Source organism: Pristiophorus japonicus, chromosome 2 (genome assembly GCF_044704955.1).
Source record: "Pristiophorus japonicus isolate sPriJap1 chromosome 2, sPriJap1.hap1, whole genome shotgun sequence".
NCBI lineage: Eukaryota > Metazoa > Chordata > Chondrichthyes > Pristiophoridae > Pristiophorus > Pristiophorus japonicus.
The window spans coordinates 371,541,933-371,563,515 of record NC_091978.1 but is presented as its reverse complement, the minus strand read 5'-3'; the positions used below and the strand labels follow the sequence as shown (position 1 = coordinate 371,563,515).

Genomic DNA, 21,583 nt, shown 5'->3' with positions numbered 1-21,583 from the left:
TCTACACATTACAGGAAAGATTTGATTGCACCAGAGAGGGTACAGAGGAGACTTACGAGAATGTTGCCTGGACTGGAGAATTTTAGCGATGAGGAAAGATTGGATAGGCTAGGGTTGTTTTCTTTGGAACAGAGGAGGCTGAGGAGAGACCTTATTGAGGTGTATAAAATTATGAGGGGCTTGGATACAGTGGATAGGAAGGACATATTTCCCTTAGCAGAGAGGTCAACAACCAGGGGGCATAGATTTAAAGTAATTGGGGGGAGGTTTAGAGGGGATTTGAGGGGAAATGTCTTCACCCAGAGGGTGGTGGGGGTCTGGAACTCACTGCCTGAAAGGGTGGTAGAGGCAGAAACCCTCACCACATTTAAAAAGTACCTGGATGTGCACCTGAAGTGCCGTAACCTACAGGGCTACGGACCGAGAGCTGGAAAGTGGGATTAGGCTGGATAGCTCTTTGTCGGCCGGCACAGACACGATGGGCCGAAATGGCCTCCTTCTGTGCTGTAAACTTCTATGATTCTATATTGTTTTTGGTCAAGAAAAATGAAGATAATGTTATGGAGGCGGGACGACCCCAGCATTTCCAACTGTACTAAAGCAGTATTTACAACGATATAAATATAACTTGAAAAGGAGTAAATTGAAAGTGAAACAGAAGATACAAGAGAAATGAGGTTGCACAGGGACAGCTGCCGTTGTCCAATTGAAGGAGGTTTATGGGTGAGTGCTTGCTCCGGACAGCTAACTCAGATTCCAAGAGTTAGTCCTGATCTCTATATTATATTATCAATATTTATTTTAAAGGCTTTAACATCCATAACTCCCCAAGCTTTCTCTTAGTATTGGTGTGCCAGGATATTTTCAGATTGCAATTACTCAAATGCAAATCTCTCCCTCAATTTGCGCTCAAAATGTTTACCCGACGCACATACATCAAATCAAAAACAAGTGTTCTGAAGCAGTCCGTCATCACGCACAATGCGGCAACAGTCAAGTAAAGGCCGAATTCTCAAAACACAGACCAGCTTTGATTTATGTCGGAGGTTTTGATCTGTGTTAACATTAACGATTAAGTTGCTTCTGAAGATGATGCCATTTCAAATTTTTTTTTAAACTGATTAGCCTTTTAGCCTTTCAAACCAGGAGGAATATTTTAGTATGAGAAAATGTTTGGATAAGTTGTGCATGTAGCACACAGCTGCCAATTTAAAAATGTGCATTTTATTCATGGTAACTATCTGTCTCTTCTGCTATTAGGAATATATGCATTCCCACCTTTATAAACAAATACAATTAGTCCAGCTAATAAGCATGCATTCAAGATTTAGGCAGATTTTTAAATTTGAAATGTCATTTTTCCATCTGCAAACTTATTGGAAGCAGCGCCGTGCAAAAGTAATGAGAGTTTTACCTTCAGATGCATCTGCTGAATTACACATGAAAAAGAAGAGAGACATCAACTGAGACAAAACAGGTGATCACAAGTGCAATGCACTGTACGCAGCAGACATGCAGGAGCACTGGTGCCCGAAACAAAGCACGGAGATAAGGCATGCTGGAATACACATTCAAAATTAGATGGCACCATTTGTGTGATTGCCTTTATTCTGGCACAAGTACACTGTCCATCTAAAGAAGTGCATTAACATGTGTGCGTGCTGTTTCACGGATGAACCACATTCCTGTTAAACGCACGCTACAAAGACGCATCATCCCAAAATATCCCCCATTTGTGCTCATAGCTTTTTCTGCCACAAAGGTTACACATGGGGGGGGGGGGGGAAAGAGAGGGTAAAAATGGCTTCAAGCCATGATGCACATCTAACCTCTGATGCCAAGCTGGGATCTTTTTTTAAGACGAGAACAAAAATCTCAAATGCTACCGAACACAAGCTGCATAAAAGTTAAGTGGGAGATAGGAACATAAGATCCCAAGAATTAGGAGCAGTAGCTGGCCATTCGGCACCTCGAGCCTGCTCCGCCATTCAATAAGATCAAGGCTGATCTTTGACCTCAACTCCACTTTCCCGCCCGATCCCCATATCCCTCGATTCCCCCAGAGTCCAAAAATCTCTCGATCTCAGCCTTGAATCCCAATGTTTCTATCCCAATGTTGGGGAAGTCCAGAATCAGGGGTCACAGTCTAAGGATAAGGGGTAAGCCATTTAGGACTGAGATGAGGAGAAACTTCTTCACCCAGAGAGTGGTGAACCTGTGGAATTCTCTACCACAGAAAGTTGTTGAGGCCAATTCACTAAATATATTCAAAAAGGAGTTAGATATAGTCCTTACTACTAGGGGGGGTCAAGGGGTATGGCGAGAAAGCAGGAATGGGGTACTGAGGTTGCATGTTCAGCCATGAACTCATTGAATGGTGGTGCAGGCTCGAAGGGCCGAATGGCCTACTCCTGCACCTATTTTCTATGTTTCTATGTTTCTTGAATATACTCAAAGACTGAGCCTCCACAGCCCTCTGGGGCAGAGAATTCCAAAGATTCACCACCCTCTGAGTGAAGAAATTCCTTCTCATCTCAGTCCTAAATGGCCGAGCCCTTATCCTGAGACTGTGACCCCTGGTTCTAGATTCCCCAGCCCGGGGGAATATCCTCCCTGCATCTACCCTGTCAAGCTCTAAGAATTTTGTACGTTTCAATGAGATCATCTCTCATTCTTCTAAGAATATAGGCCTAGTCTCCTCAATCTCTCCTCATAGGACAATTCCCCCATCCCAGGAATCAGTCTGTTGAACCTTCGCTGCACTCCCGCGATGGCAAGTATATCCTTCCTTAGGTAAGGAGACCAGAACTGTGCACAATGCTCCAGGTGTGGTCTCACCAGGGCCCGATATAATTGCAATAAGATGTCTGTACACTCATACTCAAATTCTCTTGGAATAAAAGCCAACATACCATTTGGTTTCTTAATTGCTTGCTGTTACCTGCATGTTATTGTTATCTTCATTGCAACAAGCGGTCAAGAAACCCTAATATCAAACAGTGGCAGCAACCTCGCTTGTGTGTAGCTAAAGGCGATATGTGCTAACGAATTTACACAATGTTTAACTACAGGCAATTTAACATCTGTTGCAAGGAAATTCCTTAAAGTAAAGACGAGATCTCCCATGGACAAACATTTAGAAAAACACGCAGTTTGATGAAGGACTGTCGGCATGGATTCAGAAAAGGGTAGGCCGTGTTTAATTAACCTGCCTGATTTTCCAAAGACATTCATTGGACAGTGCACAGGAAAATCCAATGGCAAGTATATACTTGGGTTTTCAGAAAGTTTTTGACAAGGTAAATCAGCAACTAACGGACAAGATACAGGAATCAAGAATACAAGTAAGTCACAGTGCTGGCGAGACAATTGGCTTAAAGACAAATCAGGCAACAGTGATAAATGGGATCTCTTTATAGCAAGAGGTCTGAGCAGAATACCCCAAAAGGTCGGTCTTTGGAAATGTGCAGATATCCTGTGGTGTTGTTCAGTCAGGTAATACATGAATGTACAGTCGCTGTTATTCTACTGCTGGAACAAAGCTATGTTTAGGATGGCCTACATATAATAAAGATTCCCATGTATTTCCTAATCACATTATCCTTACTTCCTGTGTCACAACTTTGAGTCATGTTTTTAATGTCAACATTTATAAATGCAAAAATCTGATGTCAACATTTGCATATTAACATTTATAACGGGAAAGGCCGCATCAACTGTTGTCTGATGCATTTTCTTTTAAACTCGGGATCCCCGATCTGTTTGTGGCTGCCTGATTCCAGGCCTCAGAGCCCCCGGCCCAGGGCTCACTGAGCCCCCGGCCCAGGGCACAGGCCTCACTGAGCCCCCGGCCCAGGCCTCAGTGAGCCCCCGGCCCAGGGCCCAGGCCTCAGTGAGCCCCCGGCCCAGGGCCCAGGCCTCAGTGAGCCCCCGGCCCAGGCCTCACTGAGCCCCCGGCCCAGGGCCCAGGCCTCACTGAGCCCCCGGCCCAGGGCTCAGTGAGCCCCCAGCCCAGGCCTCACCCGGCCTACGTGGTCTGGCTTCAAACTTAGCACCGTATCTGCCCACCCAGCCCAACTGCTGCTGAATTAGCCTCGAGCCCGTCTCCCACTCAGTCCTAAGCACCAAGTTTCACATTCCTCTCAGCGATGGGAACTTAGACCCACCATCTCACAGCCTGCGACCCTCTCTCACCCTTGACCTCATGCCTCCATCTCTCCAAACACCTACAGCTCCCCCCCTCCTTTCTCTCCCCCACCCCCGACCCACCCACAGGCTCCAACCTTCAGTGCCGGTTAAACCACTACTGGAACCTTTAACAAGTTCAATCCTACACAGACATGATACTAGAGCTTGATATGGTACAATCATTAATTCATTAAGGGTCTTAGCAAATGTAAAGCTTTTTGTTTTAAAAAAAGTCATTTTTAAAGAGGCTTTTTAAAAAAAACTTACCTTTCACATCATTGCAGGCAGCACAAGGAATCCTGCCATGGTGCACCATGTATTTAGTAGACAAATGTACAGTACGGATCCTAAACGCCTTAAACTAAGAACCTTTTTTTATACTTCAGTAATTTTGAAGTGACTTTGTTATTTTTTAAAGCAGACCGATTGTTCCACTGTGAGTCCTACATCAATTCAGCACAATGAAAATAGAGGTAGACACAGGGGTGTCAACTCACCATGTGCAATGCCACAATGCATCTATTCAATATATTGAAAGTTTTACACACTTCTAACAAAGCTTTCTCGAATACACGATGTCTACCATCCCTGTTATTAAACACCACAGTTTTACCCAGCGCTTTCCTCGCTCATAAAAGGTTTTTCTAGTTTATATTGAGAGAAAAAGAAAGAGAGGGAACTGTATTATGGTTATATTTATTGAGATAAAATAACCCCATTTTATTTCAGGTCAATCTCACCGAGTCATACATTCAGGGGCGTAATCTGGGTCCTCATGGTCACATACGAGGTGCGCACGCCCGTAGGGGCTGCACATGTTGTGGGTTTCAGCATGCGGAGCACATGCGCTAAAACAGATCGCACGCATCCCCGGGAAAAGGCCTCCTCGGACAGAGAGTCAGGCTATTTGCCAACTTCGGCCCAGTGAATGCCCGTGAAATTCTTACACCTGGTAAAAGCAGCCGTAAGGCATAAGGCCTGCTTTTTACCAGCGTAAGGCTTTTAAAGGACAGAAAAATACATTTTTTTCAATAACTTATACATTTAAAAACCTGTGAAATAAGGTAAGTTTATTTTTAGATGCTTTAAAATATGTAAATCTATTTCAAAAAATTAATTTTGTTTTAAATATTTAAATAAATGCCATTTAGAATAAATTTTAAATATGTGATTCTTAAAAAGATTATTTTAAGTGTACGTGTAATTTTGAGGGTATGCCCCCGCACATACAGAATCCCCATTAGTATGAATGGGGATTACTTTCTGTCATTGGTTGGGCCGGCCCATGTGACCCCAGGGGCGCTTGCAAACTGCCTGCACCTCTGGGGTACGTGGGCCTCTACCCACGAGGACCTGGAGAGGCCTAGGACCACAAATCACCGGGACCAGCAGGTCGGGAGGCCTCCGCTCGCGGGAAGCCTCCGATCACAATCTCTATCCTGTAAAAGTTGATTACAGACAGGGAGTGATACAGACCTAAAGTTTATTAATTCAACAATCTGACTTGCACAATGTATCACTCTCCTTTCATGTGGCAGACTTCTCAATCAGTGGTATATTTTCTTGAAATGGTATATTTTCAATCAATTATAATGAAGCGATTTATAAAGCCAAGCACACATTATTGAATTGAAAGACAGATTTCAATGCAGTTTACTAGCTATAGTAACTGCTACCGTACAATCAGACTGCTTATCTGAAAAGTGGTTGAGTACTGAATGCTCCACTGTACCTGGCTCCTCCTCTTCTACATCATTGGAGATCAGATTGTAAAGAGTATCCAATGCATAGCCAATAATTTCAGAGTCGGCGCTGCAGAGGGAACAGAATAAAGTATAAATATCCTTTCAAATCCACACATGGAAAATCAAAGTGGTAACACTGCTGTTCTTTTTAATCTTGCTTTTTAAAAAAGATTTGTATTTATATAGCGCCCTTCACGACCACCGGACTTCTCAAAGTGCTTTACAGCCAATGAAGTACTTTTGGAGTGTAGTCACTGTTGTAGGAAACGCAGCAGCCAATTTGCACACAGCAAGCTCCCGCAAACAGCGATGTGATAATGATCAGATAATCTGTTTTTTAATGTTACGTTGATTGAGGGATAAATATTGGCCCCAGGACAACGGGGCGAACTCCCCTGCTCTTCTTCGAAATAGTGCCATGGGATCTTTTACGTCCACCTGAGAGAGCAGACGGGGCCTCGGTTTAACGTCTCATCCGAAAGACGCCACCTCTGACAGCGCGGCGCTCCCTCAGTACTGCCCCTCCAACAGTGCAGCTCCTCAGTACTGCCCCTCCAACAGTGCAGCTCCTCAGTACTGCCCCTCCGACAGTGCAGCTCCTCAGTACTGCCCCTCCGACAGTGCAGCTCCTCAGTACTGCCCCTCCGACAGTGCAGCTCCTCAGTACTGCCCCTCCGACAGTGCGGTTCCTCAGTACTGCCCCTCCGACAGTGCAGGGCTCCCTCAGTACTGCACTGGGACTGTCAGCCTAGATTTTTTTGTGCTCAAGTCTCTGGAGTGGGACTTGAACCGACAACCTTCTGACTCAGAGGCGAGAGTGCGACCCACTGAGCCACAGCTGACACAATTAGTATATGAAAAGTTATCCATAATATATCCATGAACTAACGTCCAGTTATGATCCTGGTATCTAGCAGACAATGTAGAAGAATGACCAGGTAATTCCCCAAAAAAAGCAACATAAATCTAACTCGGACAATTACTGCCCGATCAGCCTGCATCCAAACATTAGTGAAATGCAGAACAAGTCATCAACATTGCCATTAAGCAATACCTATGCACCTAAACCACTCTGCTGCAGACCATGATCTAGACATGGCCAGTGGAGGGGCAAGCGCAGCCATCCACGACATCGAGGTAGCAATGAGCCAGTGAGCAGCTACATGTAATACAGGAATCATTTTATCCAAGATAACTGAACACAAGGCCTGTTTTTCTTGGCACTTTCCATCTGCGTCATTCAGGTGGGATAGTTCAGTACAAGACACAACGCGCCTGAACTGGCCCAATAACACATGCTCCAAAAATTCGGCACATGGCATCTTGTGCCCTTTTTTTCCCCGGGTACCACAAGAGTACTCATTGGTAAAGGATCACAATTCCAACAGCGACTCGCACAAGGGCTGTTCTCACCAACAACTCCACGTAAACGTGCTTTTAAACAACAGCACTCGCTCCAGAAATCGTTCAAAAGAAGATCGGCAACAAAAATCCAGAAACGTCAAAGCGTGAATGCGAGCAGTTTTTGAACTTAGTTTAGAACCACTGAAGTTTACAGCACAGGAGATTATTTGTCCCAGCCTATCGCTACCGTCCGGTAGCACTGGGTCCAGTATTTTAAGTACATTGAACTACTTTTTCATGAGTTGTCTGAAGTTTGGTTGATTCTGCAAGTCTTAACAGAAACAGTGTCCAGAGAACTTTCGAAGTTCATTTCTGATGGATGAAGGTAAATTTCTCTGCGTACCAGGCAGCATCTCACCCACGTGCCAAGATGGCAGGCTGCGTCAGCTGTGACTGAGTGACTGCTCCCTCGCCTCGGAATCAGCAGGGTGTGGGTTCAAGTCCCACTCCAGGGACTTGAGCACAAAAATCTAGGCTGACATTCCCAGTGCAGTGGTGAGGGAGCGCTGCACTGTCGGAGGAGGGGCAGTACTGAGGGAGTGCTGCACAGTCGGAGGGGCAGTACTGAGGGAGTGCCACACTGTCGGAGGTGCAGTGCTGAGGGAGCGCCGCACTGTCGGAGGGGCAGTATTAAGGGAGCACCGCACTGTCGGAGGTGCCGTCTTTCGGATGAGACGATAAACCGAGGACCTGTCTGCTCTCAGGTGGACGTAAAAGATCCCATGGCGCTATTTCGAAGAGCAGGGGTGATATCCCCGGTGTCCTTTATCCCTCAACCAACATCACTGAAACAGATTATCTAGTCATTATCACATTGCTGTGTGTGGGAGCTTGCTGTGTGCAAATTGGCTGCTGCATTTCCCACATTACAACAGTGACTACACTCTAAAAAGTACTTCATTGGCTGTAAAGTGCTTTGAGACGTCCAGTGGTCGTGAAAGGCGCTGCAGATATCTAAGTCTTTATTTATTGTCACCACAGAGCCGTCTCAACTTTGGGCTCCCTGCAGTAACTCGTTCCATATGGTTTGACGACCTTATGCCCTCAGTACCACTCAGAAACATCACCACTGGAACATTTTCTAACAATTGGACACTGACTGTTAACCCATTGAGACTATTAACTGTGATATTAGTCCAGCAGCAAGGTAAACTATGCGGTTGCTTTGTGCTGGGTGCCATTTGTGACCAGGTAAATTCTGGTGTCTGGTTTCATAAGATTGAAATGGCAAGTGCTCCTTCACTGGGTTTAAAATGTGTGTAAGCAGGCAGGGTTTGTTAGATCATGAAGGAACCAAGATAAAGGCTTTCCTTGATCGGACGGAATGACTAACATGCAAACAAATGCAGCATTCAGCAGGCCAGCGTTATTTCCAATCACTGCTATGCATGGTGATAATCTAAGGCAAATGTGGAGACGTCACAGGGATGAGACAAATCGCAAACCATTATCTCATTGATTACTCAAGTGTTAGGACTATTGACATTTTGCTTGCTGTAGAATCTGCAAAGATATTGTTTTTTGATTTCAATAAAATGCATCCCAGGGTATTAAAAGAGATGGCGGAAGTTATAGCAGATGCATTCGTTATAATCTACCAAAATTCTCTGGACTCTGGGGAGGTACCAGCGGATTGGAAAACAGCTAATGTAACGCCTCTGTTTAAAAAAGGGGGCAGACAAAAGGCAGGTAACTTTAGGCCGGTTAGTTTAACATCTGTAGTGAGGAAAATGCTTGAAGCTATCATTAAGGAAGAAATAGCAGGACATCTAGATAGGAATAGTGCAATCAAGCAGACGCAACATGGATTCATGAAGGGGAAATCATGTTTAACTAATTTACTGGAATTCTTTGAGGATATAACGAGCATGGTGGATAGAGGTGTACCGATGGATGTGGTGTATTTAGATTTCCAAAAGGCATTCGATAAGGCGCCACACAAAAGGTTACTGCAGAAGATAAAGGTACGCGGAGTCAGAGGAAATGTATTAGCATGGATAGAGAATTGGCTGGCTAACAGAAAGCAGAGAGTCGGGATAAATGGGTCCTTTTCGGGTTGGAAATCGGTGGTTAGTGGTGTGCCACAGGGATTGGTGCTGGGACCACAACTGTTTACAATATACATAGATGACCTGGAAGAGGGGACAGAGTGTAGTGTAACAAAATTTGCAGATGACACAAAGATTAGTGGGAAAGCGGGTTGTGTAGAGGACACAGAGAGGCTGCAAAGAGATTTAGATAGGTTAAGCGAATGGGCTAAGGTTTGGCGGATGGAATACAATGTCGGAAAATGTGAGGTCATCCACATTGGAAAAAAACAGGAAAAGGGAATATTATTTGAATGGGGAGAAATTACAACATGCTGCGGTGCAGAGGGACCTGGGGGTCCTTGTGCATGAAACTCTATCCCAAAAAGTTAGTTTGCATGTGCAGCAGGTAATCAGGAAGGCGAATGGAATTGCGAGAGGGATGGAGTACAAAAGCAGGGAGGTCCTGCTGCAACTGGTTATAGGGTATTGGTGAGGCCGCACCTGGAGTATTGCGTGCAGTTTTGGTCACCTTACTTAAGGAAGGATATACTAGATTTGGAGGGGGTACAGAGACGATTCACTAGGCTGATTCCGGAGATGAGGGGGTTACCTTATGATGATAGATTGAGTAGATGGGTCTTTGCTTGTTGGAGTTCCGAAGGATGAGGGGTGATCTTATAGAAACATTTAAAATAATGAAAGGGATGGACAAGATAGAGGCAGAGAGGTTGTTTCCACTGGTCGGGGAGACTAGAACTAGGGGGCACAGCCTCAAAATACGGGGGAGCCAATTTAAAACCGAGTTGAGAAGGAATTTCTTCTCCCAGAGGGTTGTGAATCTGTGGAATTCTCTGCCCAAGGAAGCAGTTGAGGCTAGCTCATTGAATGTATTCAAATCACAGATAGATAGATTTTTAACCAATAAGGGAATTAAGGGAGCGGGCGGGTAAATGGAGCTGAGTCCACGGCCAGATCAGCCATGATCTTGTTGAGTGGCGGAGCAGGCTCGAGGGGCTAGATGGCCTACTCCTGTTCCTAATTCTTATTCGAAACACAATAATCTTTCAGCGGTCTCCATTTCTTTCAGTAATCAGTTTCCGTTAACGAGTATTTGGGGCTTCACTTCTTTCATGTGTAACACCTTTAGCCACTTACCTGGATGAGTGCAGCTCCAACAAGCTCGACATCAACCAGGACAAAGCAGCCCGTTTGATTGGCACCCCATCCACCAACTTCAACATTCACTCCCTCCACCACCGGCGCACCGTGGCTGCAGTGTGTACCATCTGCAAGATGCACTGCAGCAACTCGCCAAGGCTTCTTCGGCAGCACCTCCCAAACCCGCGACCTCTGCCACGTAGAAGGACAAGGGCAGCAGGCGCATGGGAACACCACCACCTCCACGTTCCCCTCCGAGTCACACACCATCCTGACTTGCAAATATATCGGCTGTTCCTTCATCGTCGCTGGGTCACAATCCTGGAACTCCCTCCCTAACAGCAGTGTGGGAGTACCTTCACCTCACGGACTGCAGCGGTTCACGAAGGCGGCTCACCACCACCTTCTCAAGGGGCAATTAGGGATGGGCAATAAATGCCGGCCTTGCCAGCGACGCCCACATCCCAGGGACAAATAAAAAAAAAACACTTGGGACAGCATTCTGTTAATCAAGCAATTAGAACAGTCTCATTTGCTTTATCTGAAAAGCCTGTCCCAATCAAAAGCCCAGTTATGTGCTGTTTGATTGCATTCATTAAAAACAGAAGCATTGAAAAGTGTTAATTAATCCCTCATGGGCTACTTTCAAAGTTCACACATTTATTGCAAAGTACAGATTTGGATAGTTTCTGCTTTTGTGAAATAAATGACATTAAGTGTTAGCCCTGTACAGAGCAGTCTCGTGCTGATATTTTCCATCTTCTGGACTAACAGATGTAGTAGGCATTTAGATGCCTTTTGTAAGAAATTTTGAGCAGAGTTGATTGCTACTCCTGCATTTAACACGGTCTGTACTTAAAACAAGCTGTCAGGGTAGCAACTTCAGCACCCAGTGTCAGCCATGACTCAATGGGCAGCACCCTCGCTTGAGTCAGAAGGTTGTGGGTTCAAGTCCCACTCCAGAGACTGGAGCACAAAAATATTGGCTTCACTTCCAGGGCAGTGCTGAGGGAGCGCCGCACTGTCAGAGGGGCAGTACTGAGGGAGCGTCGCACTGTCAGAGGGGCAGTACTGAGGGAGCGCCGCACTGTCAGAGGGGCAGTACTGAGGGAGCGTCGCACTGTCAGAGGGGCAGTACTGAGGGAGCATCACACTGTCAGAGGGGCAGTACCGAGGGAGTGCCGCACTGTCAGAAGGGCAGTACTGAGGGAGTGCTGCACAGTCAGAGGGGCAGTACTGAGGGAGTGCTGCACTGTCGGAGGTGTTTGGATGAGACGTTAAACCAAGGCCCCATCTACTCTCTCACTTCAAAAAGTACTTCATTGGCTGTAAATCGCTTTGGGACTTCCGGTTGTATATAAATCAAGTCAGTCTTTCTTTTCTTTCATTTCTCAAACAATTGTTCAGAAGCATGAAAATAACCCTCGTGGTATTTCTCCAGTTTTATTTTACAAGTTTAGATAATGTTACTTTATTACTAACTTTAAAATATAAATATTTTTTCTCCATCAGGCATTATTGTTATTTGATGAGCTGGTTAAAATTTTAAAATATACGAACAAATAAAAACTATTTATAGTTCAGAAACATTTTTTTCTCCCTCAAGATTTCAACGTTTCCTCCATTTAGACCCTTATATCTTTACTTTTTGACGGCTACAGGCCCAACATTGGGATATCCATCACCATCTCAAGGCAAGCTTTGCCCAAACCATGTCTGCTCTTTTCCTTACTGTACAAGGCTGCTCTGGCTCATCAGCATGTCAGGTAGTTGCAGCGACTAACTGATCGCTTGCATTAAACAGTGTGAAATATATTGTCTTCAGGGAACAACTTCTTAGGCAGTCCCCCGGGATTGAGGAAGACTTGCTTCCACACTAAGAGGAGTTCTGAGGTGACTGATGCGGGATCTGCAGTCTCTGTTACAGGTGGGGCAGGCGGTGGTTGTGGGACTGGTGGATGGGGGAGGGGCTTGGGTTGTCGTGCGCTCCTTCCGCTTGGCTTCCGCCTGCTCCCGACAAAGAGACTCGAGATATCCGCTGCCTTCTCGGATGCTTCTCCTCCACAATGAGCGGTCTTGGGCCAGGGATTCCCAAGAGTCGGTGGGGATGTTGCATTTTTTCAAGGAAGCATTTTCTCTGCCCTCCTGGGACTCGCTTGCCGTGACAATATGCTGATAATACTAGAATCTGCGCACGTAGCTGAATCACTACCTCATCAAAAGCTGCAGAATTCGACGCACTTAACCAGGATGTACGTTAAACCAGTGTGAATTTGACCCAAATATTTACCAATGGATGATAAAATTGTGAAAGGAGTGCACTTAACCAACATGTACTAGTGTGGGCTTTGTCTGGAAACAAATCCCATGTTCTAACTCCCGTTCCTAATGCAGAATCACATCAGAGAAACAGAGACTGTTGTTAGTTCAAGCTACCATTGGCATTATCTCGATAACAATGATCGTATTCACGTCCTCGTTACACCTTAAAATTGATGAATGCAATATTGTCTCAAAGACGCACAGCATTTGCCTTCAATGGACACCTTTTCTTTTGCCCCTTTTTAAAATTAAGACAGGCACAATTTCTCGACGCAGAATTTTCGGTAGAAGGTGACTGAAGCGTACTTATTGCATTCGCAAGTTCCACACATTTCCAAGTGCATTATTTTTTTAAACATACAGGAAGAGGCACTTACCGATCTGTCTGCAGGACATTAACAAGGTGTTCCATGGCTTGGCTGCCCACTTCAAGACGATATTTCTAAACAAAACATTTAAAACAGGCATTTTTTGGACTTAAAAAACTCATCATATCCTCCTCCAGATAGTAGCATATTGGTCTGCAGATTTTTTTTAAAAAGACTCAGAGGAATAAGGAGTCGAGCTACAAGAATATCTACTCCTTGTAAAGTCAAGAGTCTAAATGGGGTAGAGACGCAAAGGGATCTCGGGCTATCGATTCAAATATCATTAAAAGTAGCAACACAGGTTAACAAGTGCATGCAAAGCACTGGGGTTCATTTATAAAGGAATAGAATTAAAAAATTATGTTAAACTTACACAGAACTTTGCACAATTATGGTCTCCACGTGAATAAAAGGATATAGTGGCATCGGAGACGGTGCAAACAAGATTTACAAGGATGACACTACCGATCCAGAAAGACTGAGCAGGGCAGGGCTCTTTTCTTTCGACCTAATAGGGATCTTTAAAATGATGAAAGGGTTCGATAGGGTAGATGTAGAGAAGATGTTCCCACTTGCTAGGGAGTCCATAACTAGGGGGCATAAATATAAGACAGTCACTAATAAATCCAACGGGGAATTCAGGAGCAACATCTTTACCCGGAGAGTGGTGAGAATGTGGAACTCGCTCCCACAGGGAGTGGTTGAGGTGAGTAGTATTTCCCTCATCTCAGGAACCTCCTGTCAAGAAGAACAGGCATCGACAACGAGATCCAACACCGCCTCCAGTGCGCCAGTGCAGCCTTCAGCCGCCTCAGGAAAAGAATGTTTGAAGACCAGGCCCTCCAAACTGTCACCAAGCTCATGGTCTACAGGGCTGTAGTAATACCCGCCCTCCTGTATGGCTCAGAGACATGGACCATGTACAGTAGACACCTCAAGTCGCTGGAGAAATACCACCAACGATGTCTCCGCAAGATCCTACAAATCCCCATGGAGGACAGACGCACCAACGTTAGTGTCCTCGACCAGGCCAACATCCCCAGCATCGAAGCACTGACCACACTCGACCAGCTCCGCTGGGCAGGCCACGTTGTCCGCATGCCCCGACACAAGACTCTCAAAGCAAGCGCTCTACTCGGAACTCCTTCATGGCAAACAAGCCAAAGGTGGGCAGAGGAAATGTTACAAGGACACCCTCAAACTCTCCCTGATAAAGTGCAACGTCCCCACTGACAACCTGGGAGTCCCTGGCCAAAGAACACCGAGTGGAGGAAGTGCATCCGGGAGGGCGCTGAGCACCTCGAGTCTCATTGCCGAGAGCATGCAGAAACCAAGCGCAGGCAGCGGAAGGAGCGTGTGGCAAACCAGTCCCACCCACACCTCCTTCAACGACTGTCTGTCCCACCTGTGACAGAGTCTGTGGCTCTCGTATTGGACTGTTCAGCCACCAAAGAACTCATGTTAAGAGTTGATGCAAGTCTCCCTCGATCCTGAGGGACTGCCTATGATGATGATGATAGAGGCATTTCAGGGGAGGCTATGTAACCTTCAGGGCTGCTGACCGAGGGCCGTGCGGCTCTTTGTCGGCCGGCGCAGGACACGATGGGCGGGAATGGCCTCCTTCTGCGCTGTAAAAATTTCTATTTAATTTCAATTAATTTTAAATATGTAAGATTGTTTTTTAAAAAATGTATTATGTTGTGTTTCCTGTTTTAGGGGGTTATTCTCATTGATACTAATGGGAGCCCGTAGAAACAGAGTTCCCATTTTTATCAATGAGAATACTGCCTATTGATTGGTGGTCCAGGCCCATGTGACTCCAGCATTTCCGTACGCACGGGGAAGTTATCCCCTCGTACGCTGCGCATCGAATGAAGGCCTCCGACTGCGATCGCAGGCCTCCATGACCACCGGGTATTTGTGTTAAATTTTCTCAGGTCGGAGGCATTTGTCCGAAGGAAGCCTCCGACCGCTATTTTCCCCCAAAAATGTTTAAATTATTGTATTAGCGCTGGCCTTTCAGATGTAGAGCTGTTTTTTTCAATTAGTTGCACATCGTTCCAAATATATTTAAATTGGACACTGGGCCGTGAGGCTCAGCAAGCCAGTGAGCTCACTGTCTTCCCCGTCAGGAGCCACACGACAGCGAATAGATTTTAGGTACCAATAATATTATAATGCAAATAACTTTTGCTGTTGCTTTATTTTGACCTGTTTGTTAAATTAACGGTGACCGAGGGGACTTACTATACTGATTTACTGCTTCCGTTTCGTGACACTGGGGCACCCCTGTAGGTGGCCCATCAGTGAAACAAACTAATTGGAGGGAGGGAGTGGGAGAGGAGGCGGGGAGGGAGAGGAGGCGGGGAGGGAGAGGAGGCGGGGAGGGAGAGGAGGCGGGGAGGGAGAGGAGGCGGGGAGGGAGAGGAGGCGGGGAGACGGGGAGGGAGGAGGCGGGAGGGAGGGAGGGAGGAGACTGGAGGGAGGGAGGGAGGAGACTGAAAGGAGGGAGACTGGAGGGAGGGAGGAGACTGGAGGGAGGGAGGGAAGGGCGGGAGTGGACAAGATGGGAGGGAGCGAGAGTGGAGGGAGGGAGGGGGCGAGAGTGAAAGGAGGGAGGAGTCGAGACAGGAGGGAGGAACTACATGTCACTCAATGATTGATCCTCATTTTCCCTATTCCCCTGCTTTCCTCTCCTCCCCCAAGCCCCACTTTACCTTGAAACATCGTGCGATTATATCATGCAAGTTTCATTCAAATCAGTGTGCCTCAACTGGGTGAGGTGTGTTAGATCAAATGACAGACCGCACAAGCATCTCCTGCTGGAAGTCAGCAGCTAACCACTTGGCCACAAAGTTATACTACTACTCATTACACATTCCACATAGCAAGACCCTACAGCTGAAAAAGAGTGAAACAGAGTCAAGCACATACCTTAGACAGCGCTTTGAGTGCACGGACGGCATCTCTGCGGTCATCCAACAGAGTTGAAGAGGCAACTCGGTCACACAGCTTCTGAACCTGTGCCAGGAAATGAAAGGGTGACACGTTGAACGCTGAACATCGCCAAGATTACAAACACATTTTAGTTTAACTGTCAAAAGACATTAAGGATTGAAAGCCTCGGCTAGAATCCAAATAAGATTAGCTTCCTATGGCGATTAACCTTTCGCCGACAAATACAATCTGTGCATACTGATCAAACATTATAAATGATTACACTTCACAAAGTCGGCTTTAAACTCAGATAAGTAACACCGCTTGGCACAACTGCTGCAATTGTGGTGCAAATATTCCTTCAGTGAACTGAATCCAGACTTTATTATTTTGCCTCACAATATACAAGCAGGGCTGCAAGTTAACTCTATAGTGAAAGTCTTCAGCTCATTCAACCTGGAATGCCGCAGAATGAATTCAGGTTGACAGTGTCAGCAGTGGTGCAGTGGATAGCGCTCTCGCCTCTGAGTCAGGAGGTTGTGGGTTCAAAGTCTCACTCCAGAGACTTGAGCACAAAATCTTGACTAACACTCCAGCGCAGTGCTGAGGGAGCACCGCACTGTCGGAGGGGCGGCACTGAGGGAGCGCCGCACTGTCGGAGGGGTGGCACTGAGGGAGCGCCGCACTGTCGGAGGGGCAGTACTGAGGGAGCACCGCACTGTCGGAGGGGCAGTACTGAGGGAGCTCTGCACTGTCGGAGGGGCAGCACTGAGGGAGCGCCGCACTGTCGGAGGGGCAGTACTGAGGGAGCGTCGCATTGTCGGAGAGGCAGTACTGAGGGAGCGCCGCACTGTCGGAGGGGCAGTACTGAGGGAGCGCCGCACTGTCGGAAGGGCAGTTCTGAGGGAGCGCCGCAGTGTCGGAGGGGCTGTACTGAGGGAGCGCCGCACTGTCGGAGGGGCTGTACTGAGGGAGCGTCGCATTGTCGGAGAGGCAGTACTGAGGGAGCGCCGCACTGTCGGAGGGGCAGTACTGAGGGAGCGCCGCACTGTCGGAGGGGCAGTACTGAGGGAGCGCCGCAGTGTCGGAGGGGCTGTACTGAGGGAGCGCCGCACTGTCGGAGGGGCAGTACTGAGGGAATGCTGCACTGTCAGAGGGGCAGTACTGAGGGAGCTCTGTACTGTTGGAGGTCATTCAGATAAGACGTTAAACTGAGGCCCCGTCTGCTCTCTCAGGTGAGCACAAAAGATCCCATGGCACTATTTCGAAGAAGAGCAGGGGAGTTATCCCTTGTGTCCTGGGGCCAATATTTATCCCTCAATCAACATCACTAAAACATTATCACATAGAAACATAGATAGAAACATAGAAAATAAGTGCAGGAGTAGGCCATTAGGCCCTTCTAGCCTGCACCGCCATTCAATGAGTTCATGGCTGAACATGCAACTTCAGTACCCCATTCCTGCTTTCTCGCCATACCCCTTGATTCCCCTAGTAGTAAGGACTTCATCTAACTCCTTTTTGAATATATTTAGTGAATTGGCCTCAACAACTTTCTGTGGTAGAGAATTCCACAGGTTCACCACTCTCTGGGTGAAGAAGTTTCTCCTCATCTCGGTCCTAAATGGCTTACCCCTTATCCTTAGACTGTGACCCCTGGTTCTGGACTTCCCCAACATTGGGAACATTCTTCCTGCATCTAACCTGTCTAACCCCATCAGAATTTTAAACGTTTCTATGAGGTCCCCTCTCATTCTTCTGAACTCCAGTGAATACAAGCCCAGTTGATCCAGTCTTTCTTGATAGGTCAGTCCCGCCATCCCGGGAATCAGTCTGGTGAACCTTCGCTGCACTCCCTCAATAGCAAGAATGTCCTTCCTCAGGTTAGGAGACCAAAACTGTACACAATACTCCAGGTGTGGCCTCACCAAGGCCCTGTACAACTGTAGCAACACCTCCCTGCCCCTGTACTCAAATCACATTGCTGTTTGTGGGAGCTTGCTGTGTGCAAATTGACTGCTGAGTTTCCTACATTACAACAGTGACTAAACTTCAAAAGTACTCATTGGCTGTAAAGTGCCTTGGGACATCCAGTGGTCTTGAAAGGCGCTATAGAAATGCAAGTCTTTCTTTCTATGCGTTAGAGCAAATTTACTTCTCTGCACTATTTTAACAAAGTCGCTAACCTTGTCAGTTTCCCCTTCTGGTACATCATCATTCAAAGGTACATATTTGTTAAATGAGAACCCACAATTATTTACACAATCTGACACCACCAACACGGGCATCAATAACAGTTGCAAAGGTTCAGGCAGGTCGATGCTTATGCAGCAGTTGCATTACTGTTGCGGGGCTGGCTCGAGGGGCCATATGGCCTACTCCTGCTCCGATTTCTTATATTACACCACATATGCTAAGGTTTTTTTGCCGTGAATCCTTGATGTAGCCAAGTCTGGAAAACATTTAGCACTTGCTGAGGTATGTGGGACAACGAGGCTGTGAGAAACACACTTCAAAGTTGGCAAGTCTGCACTTTCAAAACTCCTTAATTGTCTGGAGCAGGCACGACCAGGTAGCTGTGTAACTGACTGAGTCTCCATCACAGGCCACGAAGGGGGCCAGCCACACAAAACTATTCCTCAACTTTTGAACACCAGAAAATATATTACAAGCTACAGTGAGATTCACTTCTCCAACAGCCTTCAAGAAAAGGAAGTTCAGGAACTTCCTCGTAAGTCCAGGAACTTCCTCGTAAGTCTCTCCTGCACAGATGACAACAACGTCAAATGGAAAATTTGTTCTGGAACATGTGCATTCTGCTTTGGTATCTAAGTTCAGACAATACTTTGACAGCCAGAATGCGATAAATATCAGCATTCTGAAACGCTGAGCCTGCAGAGGAAAGAAAGGATTCCTAGAAATTTACAGCACGGAAGGAGGCCATTTGGCCCATCGTGTCCGTGCCGGCCGACAAAGAGCTACCCAGCCTAATCCCACTTTCCAGCTCTCGGTCCGTAGCCCTGTAGGTTACGACACTTCAGGTGCACATCCAGGTACTTTTTAAATGTGGTGAGGGTTTCTGCCTCTACCACCCTTTCAGGCAGTGAGTTCCAGACCCCCACCACCATCTGGGTGAAGAAATTTCCACTCAAATCCCCTCTAAACCTCCCCCCAATTACTTTAAATCTATGTCCCCTGGTAGTTAACCCCTCTGCTAAGGGAAATAGATCCTTCCTATCCACTCTATCCAGGCCCCTCATAATTTTATAAACCTCAATAAGGTCCCCCCTCAGTCTCCTCTGTCCAAAGAAAACAACCCCAGCCTATCCAAACTTTCCTCATCGCTAAAATTCTCCAGTCCCGGCAACATCCTCGTAAATCTCCTCTGTACCCTCTCCAGTGCAATCACATCTTTCCTGTAATGTGGTGACCAGAACTGCACGCAGTACTCCAGCTGCGGTCTAACCAGTGTTTTGTTCCCGTGCCGCATGTTGATTATTAGTGCCGATGCTCTGTTTAAATATTCAGTTGATTAACTGATTTATGATTTACAAAGTGTCCCAGATTGAATGCACTCTGATGACTGCTGGTCCTTTCTGGAATATTTGTTCCGTAAACGACAAGACGCAGGAGATGAGCGGGATGCAAAGTGAACAGCATTGTTAAAATAGTGCAGAGAAGTAAATTTCCTCTCCAGCATAGAAAGAAAGACTTGCATTTCTATAGCTGCAATTCCTCTAGAGAAACTTATGGGCACAACTTGGAGTATTTGAAGAGAATAAAGTATGTTTAAAGTGACCATTATCTAACTGGACCTTGATCAGCGTAATTCTCTTCAGCCTTGCCAGTCAGCGCTCCCTTGGATTTGCGCACTTTTACACAGATACAAATGCACGTCAGTCGGTCCAAGTCAGCATGGATTTATGAAAGGGAAATCATGCTTGACAAATCTTCTAGAATTTTTTGAGGATGTAACTAGTAGAGTGGACAAGGGAGAACCAGTGGATGTGGTGTATTTGGACTTTCAAAAGGCTTTTGACAAGGTCCCACACAAGAGATTGGTGTGCAAAATTAAAGCACATGGTATTGGGGATAATGTACTAACGTGATTAGAGAACTGGTTGGCAGACAGGAAGCAGAGAGTCGGGATAAACGGATCCTTTTCAGAATGGCCGCAGGGCTCAGTGCTGGGACCCCAGCTATTGACAATATACATTAATGATTTAGGCGAAGGAAATGAATATAATATCTCCAAGTTTTCAGATGACACTAAGCTGGGTGGCAGTGTGAGCTGTGAGGAGGATGCTAAGAGGCTGCAGGGGGACTTGGACAGGTTGGATGAGTGGGCAAATGCATGGCAGATGCAGTATAATGTAGATAAATGTGAGGTTATCCACTTTGGTGGCAAAAACAGGAAGGCAGAATATTATCTGAATGGTGGCAGATTAGGAAAAGGGGAGGTGCAACGAGACCTGGGTGTCATGGTACATCAATCAGTGAAAGTTGCATGCAGGTACAGCAGGCGGTGAAGGCGGCAAACGGTATGTTGGCCTTCATAGTGAGGAGATTTGAGTATAGGAGCAGGGAGGTCTTACTGCAGTTGTACAGGGCCTTGGCGAGGCCACAGCCTCAATATCGTGTATAGTTTTGGTCTCCTAATCTGAGGAAGGACATTCTTGCTATTGAGGGAGTGCAGCGACGGTTCATCAGACTGATTCCCAGGATGGCAGGACTGACATATGAAGAAAGACTGGATTGACTAGGCTTATATTCACTGGAATTTAGAAGAATGAGAGGGGTTTCTATGGGGTATGGAAGAAAGCAGGAAAGGGGTGCTGAGGGAATGATCAGCCATGATCATATTGAATGGTAGTGCAGGCTCAAAGGGCCGAATGGCCTACTCCTGCACCTATTTTCTATGTTTCTATGTTTCTATGATCTCATAGAAACACATAAAATTCTGACGGGATTGGACAGGATAGATGCAGGAAGAATGTTCCCGATGTTGGGGAAGTCCAGAACCAGGGGTCACAGTCTAAGAATAAGGGGTAAGCCATTTAGGACCGAGATGAGGAGAAACTTCTTCACTCAGAGAATTGTGAACCTGTGAAATTATCTACCACAGAAAGTTGTTGAGTCCAGTTCGTTCGATATATTCAAAAGGGAGTTGGATATGGCCCTTACGGCTAAAGAGATCAAGGGGTATGGAGAGAAAGCAGGAAAGGGGTACTGAGGTGAATGATCAGCCATGATCTTATTGAATGGTGGTGCAGGCTCGAAGGGCCGAATGGCCTACTCCTGCACCTATTTTCTATGTTTTTATTACTGGCAGCACAGGAGCGGTTCAATCTACCAATCAAAATAGCACAGTCAGGGAGAATTAAATGGACTAAGAGCTTTTTCTGGTTACAGGTTCTTTTCCTCAATTACT

General features: G+C 46.3%; 1 protein-coding gene across 4 annotated transcripts in view; it reads right to left on the bottom strand.

Moving 5' to 3' along the window:
• Positions 1-21,583, bottom strand: part of uso1 (USO1 vesicle transport factor) — a 108,500-nt gene that overhangs the window by 72,108 nt on the left and 14,809 nt on the right. For 2 of the 4 annotated variants that reach the window (XM_070873131.1, XM_070873133.1), the window contains exons 2-5: positions 16,150-16,236; positions 13,225-13,289; positions 5,921-6,000; positions 1,415-1,429 (exon numbers count right to left, since the gene is read on the bottom strand). In XM_070873131.1, coding sequence (XP_070729232.1) covers positions 1,415-1,429; positions 5,921-6,000; positions 13,225-13,289; positions 16,150-16,236 — 247 coding nt within the window. The remainder of the gene's footprint in view (positions 1-1,414; positions 1,430-5,920; positions 6,001-13,224; positions 13,290-16,149; positions 16,237-21,583) is intronic. The other 2 variants (XM_070873132.1, XM_070873134.1) reach the window with 1 other exon arrangement.